This window comes from Malurus melanocephalus, unplaced genomic scaffold, assembly GCF_030028575.1.
Source record: "Malurus melanocephalus ecotype Western Australia unplaced genomic scaffold, MMel_1.1 scaffold_672, whole genome shotgun sequence".
NCBI classification, from domain to species: domain Eukaryota; kingdom Metazoa; phylum Chordata; class Aves; order Passeriformes; family Maluridae; genus Malurus; species Malurus melanocephalus.
Genome location: NW_026623904.1, coordinates 264918 through 271404, shown reverse-complemented (window position 1 = coordinate 271404; position 6487 = coordinate 264918). Strand labels below are relative to the sequence as shown.

Here is a 6487-nt window from a genome sequence, read left to right as displayed (position 1 = left end):
CAGCAGCAGCAGCAGGGAAGGATCGGCCGGAGCTCGCGTTTTAGGTCATTGTTTATAACTAAACAAAGAGACCGCAGGCGAGCCAGGAGCTGCAGGATCAGCCAGAGGCCCCGGGGATCCGCTCCCCATCCATCCACAGGCGTGCACGTCATGCCAGGGATGGCGCACCGGGAGAGGCACGGGGAGAGCAGACAATTAAAAGGCAATTAAAGAGGGAGGGATGGGAGGAAGGCAAGGATAGCCCAGACTCTGCTGCTGTGATGAGCATCCTGCCTTCTCCGGGTGGCACAGGCAGCACAGGGGGATCAGCAGAGCYCTTTCAGAGAGGATCAGGGAAGGCTGGAGCCAAACAAAGCGAGCTCTGAGCGCTGGGAGTGAGTCACCCGCTCCCTCTGCTCCTCTGGCCGGGAGAGGCGGCTGGGAAACCAGGCCAGGGGAAAACACAGATGTGAGTGTACTGGGCTGACCTCAGGGACACACAAAGCTCAAGGATCACAGGGCCACGGGCAGCCTTTGAAGATGCTCCTCTCCCCTCAGCAGCCCCTCAGCCATGATGAGGGTTGGTGACTGCAGTGGCAGACTCAGGAAGGAGGAGGCACAGCTCAGGGTGGCACCTCTGGGAGTGCCACGTCACAGGTGGCTTCCTCAAGCAGCACRGAAAAATGCTGCTGTGTCTGGGAAGCCTGGCCTTGCCCCTGGGTCCAGGCACATCCAGGGCTTGGGGGAGCCATGAGGTGGTTTCCAAAGCWGCAGGCATTCCCAAGATGTGCCCTCATGGCACACATGCCACTGCAAGCACCGTCCCCTCCTTGGTGMAAACCCTGCCCTTGACATGAATCACATGGAAAACAACTGTCCTGGACACCGTGGGCATTTTCCTCTTCTATGTGGAGGAGGCTGGATCAGGAGCCAGGTGCTGGCCAGGAGCAGCCAGGGATCTCACTGTGCCCAGCTGGTGCTGCTGCTGCAAATCCCAGCCCTGTCTGTGCCGCTGTTACCGTGCCCAGGGCACACACTTCAGGGGGTGGCACATTCCATGGRCTCCTACATCCCCTGGCACAGATCCCCACTCCTAAAACAGCTGCACAAAGAGCAGTGAGGCCGAACTGCCCTGACCTACTGGACACGCTGTCCTCAGGGTCAGGCTTGGGAGCAAAGCAGATGGCCCAGGGACAACAGGGGCAGTGCACTTGTCACTCGGCTCATTTCACCGACAGCTGCTGCAGTAAAAGGGGTTTAAAACACTAAGCCCATGTGAAGCCTGTGATCTGCAGTAGTCCCAGTCCTGCCCTGGCTGATTGCTGCTGCTCTTAAACCATGACCTGATCCTCCAGCCCCCGTGCCGAACAGCTCCAGGCCTGGGTATGCCTGCCCACCCTGCTGCCAGGCCTTCTCAGGAAGGTTTTAAACTTTAATTATATTTGCAGCATTTAGCACGTTTAATCCACGCAGAGAGCCCATCTGGTGAGAGCTGAAGTAGGTCAGGGGAGCTGCCGGAAGAGCATCCCTTGAAAGCCCCGAAGGCAAGCGTGAGCACATCAGCAAAATCCCGAGCAGCCAGCCATGAAAGGGATGCTGCAGGCCGAGCAGGACAGCRCAGCAACGCGGGCAGCCAGCCAAAMTTCCCTCCCTGCTGCTAAAAATAGYTYCTCTCCCAGCAGCAGGAAAGCCGGATTCACCCTGTGCCACACACAGAGGATCTGTGCTGCAGCCACCTGCCCTGCACCTCGGGTTTGTGGAGTGATAGCAGGGGGCAGCTCCTGGGAACTGCTGGGCAGGGAATGAGGGCTGTGCCCATGGTGGGAGCTGGCCCCAAGGGGAAGTCAAACCCCACTGCCCATCTCTGCTGTCCTCTGATGCATCTGCTCTGGACAGGGCAGGGGTTTGCTCCAGAAAGAGCTGGGTTTGCTCAGGACAGAGCTGGGTGAAGGCACCAGGCCTGACAGAATTCAAGGAGAGTTTGGGCAATACCCTCAGGCAYGGGGTGGGATTGYTGGGATGGTGCTGTGCAGGCCAGGAGCTGCATYCAGTGATCCCTGTGGGTCCTTTTCAACYCAGCACATCCTGTGATTCTCCCAAGCCTGCCTTGCCTGTCTCCATGCATTTCTGCCTTCTCAGTGCTGAATTAGGACACAGGCTGGTTTGAACTCCAACACAATGCTGTGATTCTAAAAAGCTTCCTCCCTTTCATGCAGTTCATGCTCACCTGTTGTGTTGGGAGGTGTATCCAGAATCGTCTTCAAAAGCTTCATGTCCTTGATGTTATGGATGTAAATCGACTCCTCCAGGCAGACCACCAGCCTCTGCAAGGACACAGGGGACATGACAGAACCTCACCACAGCAGTGCCTCTGGCTGCTGCTCCCACACTTCCCAAACCCACACCTTCSATGTCAGACAAACTCAACAGGGATTTCCCACACACTGAAATGTAGCAAAATCATGGTTTCTTCTGCTTCTCCATCCCTGATCACATTTGGGTTTGTACGATTCCTATTTTGAGAGTTTTTGCATCTGGTCTTGCTTTAGAGAGAACATAGAACATGTTGACTTCTTCTTTGCTCCTCTAAGAGCTGATGTTGCACATCCCCAGGAACAGGAAGACACATCAGGATTACACCCCTCCACGGACCTTGACTGCCATCTATCTCTACCCCAACTTTACTCTGCAGTTTGTAACAAATTACTTYTTGATACAATAAAGCTGGCAGCAGAGAGGCTGCAATCCTGCTTGTCAATGTGCCTCTAGATGGGAATTCCCTTTGCCCTGAGCTCTTCCTGATTTGGGAGAAAACACTGAGGTGCTGCCACTGCTGCTAAACTTAATGCACCTGTCCAGCACATGAATGTTTCTTTTCCCATGTGGTGTCAGCAGGGAAAACTCTGCTGTGCGTGCCCTGCAGAACTGCATAGGCAGAGAGCTGAGAAACATGTTCAGGACAGTCACCCTTGCACCATTTTGGCTGAGGGGATGARTTTCCCAAGTTCAGGTGCTTTTACCTCTTCTGCTGACCCCATCAAGAACATCCACCCAGSCATGAGGAGCTGCCAAGGCATTGGGAAGAAAGGCAGAAAGGCAAAGGGAAGCCTGATGCTGTAACTCAGCACTGGGCCACCACCTCTGTGGCCACTCAGCTCTGAGTCTCAGCTTGGTCCACATCCCAAAGTGTCACCACGGAGGCTTTTTTTGGGAGGCTTTGGGCTGTGCTTTGGAAGTCCAGCAAGTGCACAGCTTCACCTCCCTTAGTGCCAAGTGTCTGGAGGCACTGAAAACATCCCAATAAAAGCCTAAGCCCAGACCCCATCCATCCTGAATCCATGTCCAGGAAGCCTCCACCTCTTCAGAAATGAGGCCACTTATTTGGTATCTAAATGTGGAGCTTAGTCACTAACTTCAAACACCCACATTAAAAATCTCTGCCTTGCTCCACCATTACTCCCAGATCAAACCCTTTCCCACTTCTATTCCTGCTAACCACAGCATCTGGGGCTGTGTCAGAGCCATTCTGCATTTCCAGGAAGATTTTGCCTTTTCTACAGTAAGAGCCATCCACTTGCAAGCAGAGCAATATTTATACAGCTGATTTGGGCAAAGCCACCACGTGCTTTCCCAGAAYGGGCTGCTCTTGAAGTGCAGGTGAAAGGAAGTTTCCAGATGATGGCAAAGCAGCAGCCAGAGATGCTGGCACCCACAGGGACAAAATCCAGGAAAGTTTGGGAGGTGAAGAGGCAAAGGAGGTCTGGACAAGCTCAGCATGGGCTGGAGAGGGCTGGTTCACCCCCCCTGCCCTCCATGCAGCCCTGTGGCCCAAGTGGGGGTCAGTGGGATGGGGTTTGTCATCACTGTGCACACAGAGCCCAGGAAAAGGTGCTGTGACTGCTACAGAGGCTTAAAGCACTGAGAATTGTCCAAAATGTTCTTGTTCACCAGCTTTKTCCTTAGTTTGATATGGACCAGGCCAGATAACTGAGCTGAAATGCGTTTGGACAAAGCCAGAAAAACACTTCACACCTTTCCAAAGAGCTCAGCAGGGTTTCAGTGAATGAAAACCCAGGAAGGTTCCAAGAGCTTCTCACCAGTCCCACAGCAGAGCTGGATTCCCCAYTGAGACAAATCAGGATTTACCTGAACACACCTCAGAGTTATCACAGAGCTCGGAACAAAGAATTTGCTTGTTTGCACAATGAGGACTTTTTCACATAGAGATCAGAATGAAACATGCACYTTTTGTTTGAGACCTGCTCCTGGTTAATTTGTCATCCTTTTTCTGTGTTAATGCCTTGTCTGGGATTTGTCCTTCCGTGAACTTCCAATGGAGTCACAGCTTTCCTACAGAAGCCCAGGCAGGAGTTCCAGTGCCACATGGAGGAGCTGATGGTCACCAGTTTAAGTGCTGAACATAGATTAAAACTATGATTTCTCTTCAACCTACCCAGATTGGGAAGATGCAGATTGGACTTTAGGAAAAAATTCTTAACAAAAAGGATTCTCAAGCATTGAAAAAGCAGTCCTGTGCAGTGGTGGGGTCACCATCCCTGGATGGAAACATGAATGGATGTGGCACCTGGGGAATGGTTGGACTTGATATCTTATCAATCTTTTCCAACCTAAATGACTTTATGATTCTGTGTTTCTAAACACCTGTAGTATCTTCAAATCCCTCCAAGTCTGTGGCCCAGCCAGAGGCTGAGCTCAGCCCAGGATTTGAACCCAAGCTCATAAGGAAGCCAAGAAATGTGGATGCAAGGCTGGGACTGTGCATCACCTCCAGAGCAGCACACAGGGAGCAGCCTGAACTTATTTTATTCACACTCATCTCCTAGAGCTGCTCAGCAGAACCTCCCAGTTTATTTTTAYACACACAYATCTATCTGCAATTCAAAAGAAGTYTCTTTTGCCAGTTCCATTGCAAGTTGAGGTGAAAAAAATCAATTTAGGAAGGATTTAATTGTAGTACAGGAACTCCTGGTCAAAGGCAGCTTTACTGGAAGCTCAGCCCAGAGAGCCTCACTGCAGGTCTCAGTGTTGCTAACTGAGGAGAAGCTGATTATATACAATTACCCAGACYGCTTATTTCTTCATTGTAAAATGTCCTCTGCTTCTTAGGGCATATACTTGGAAAACAATTACAGACAAAAAGAAAAGATGACTTAAAATCCTCCAAAACAGCTCAGGGCTGCGTGAGGCTGTGTCAGTTCAGAGAATAACACTCTAAAAGCCTCATTTTATGTGGCCTAAGTGGGATTTATACCTTTAAAACCAAAACATGGCTGCTAGCAGTACTTGGCAAGCAGCTTTTTGTTTCAAGTTTCTCCTGGATTTTTGTAACCAACACTGAAGGTCTCATTTGCAATCAAGATGGCAGAGGTGGGCCTGAAGTCAGGATGTGGAATCCAAAGGAGGGAGGAAGATGAAAAGGTGAGATTTTGGCAGAGCTATGTCCTGAACAAGCAAGAAGGCAAACGACAAAAAATCTTTGTGTAACTGCCACCAAAACAAGGACTGGGCTTCATCTTCCTGAAGTGGTGGCAGAGGGCACCCACAGCCGTTCTGCTCCTGTCAGAGGCTTCTCATGTGAGGCAGGCAGCAGAGGACAGACACCCACCCTTCCATTCTCCCTGCAATCCTCCCCAGACTGGTCCCAGCTGGAAAGGCACCAGCACAAAAAGCCAGAGTGGGATAACACTGGCTCASCCCTCTCACCTGCCGGTTCAGCCGGATGGACAGGATGTTACTGGAATAGCTGTAGTTGCAGATCTCTGTCCCTTTCTTGAAGTGGTAGACATTCATTTGCTGTGGCTTGGCATGGCTGACCACAACCACAAGGCTGCTGGAGAACAGACGCTCCACGATGTAAACATCTGGGATTTCATCTGGGCACACAAGGAGAGCAAGGCAGAGCCTTCAGTGTGGTTTGACTGCAGCAACAAGACCCGGCTCAAGAGGGGATCAGGTAGGAAGGTTCAGTGCTAGGGTGTTCAACATCTGCTTTTGTGCAAGATTTCTCACAGCTGGCACAAAGTAATCAGGTCAGAGCAGGAAGGGGTTAAAGAACCTTGCCCTGAAGGCAGAAATGAACCAGTTCTCTTTGACAGTGYTGCTGTGCTTCTCTCTCCTGGGCAGGGCCGGGCTGAAGCTAATCCTTGGGAAGGGGATACAAAGGGAGGAGCTCCCTCATTTTGGTCAGGGAGTTTCCTGGGGAATGTGAGGGGTTTATTGAGGTAAGGCATGAACTGGCTGTGGCTCAGTATTCCTTTTGTGTGGTGTCTGGTTTCTCCCAGCCTCCCTGGGGCAGCAAACAGTGGCTGGTGTTTCTTACAGAGACCGTGTTTGGGATGACTCCTGCTGTGAGGGGAAGGCAGCAGTGCAATAGTCCTGGTGGCCCTGCACCTAAATCCCCAGGACTGCAATTCCCAGTGCACCCAGCCCTGAGTGATGATGGTCCTGGTGGCCCTGCACCCAAATCCCCAGGACTGCAATTCCCAGT

At 51.7% G+C, this 6487-nt stretch overlaps 1 protein-coding gene across 2 annotated transcripts in view; it reads right to left on the bottom strand.

The window, feature by feature from the left end:
* Positions 1 to 5879, bottom strand: part of WIPI1 (WD repeat domain, phosphoinositide interacting 1) — a 17266-nt gene extending 11387 nt beyond the window's left edge. For both annotated transcript variants that reach the window (XM_057383997.1, XM_057383996.1), the window contains exons 1-2: positions 5704 to 5879; positions 2207 to 2303 (exon numbers count right to left, since the gene is read on the bottom strand). In XM_057383997.1, coding sequence (XP_057239980.1) covers positions 2207 to 2303; positions 5704 to 5790 — 184 coding nt within the window. In that variant the 5' untranslated portion in view covers positions 5791 to 5879. The remainder of the gene's footprint in view (positions 1 to 2206; positions 2304 to 5703) is intronic.
* Positions 5880 to 6487: the final 608 nt, after the last annotated feature.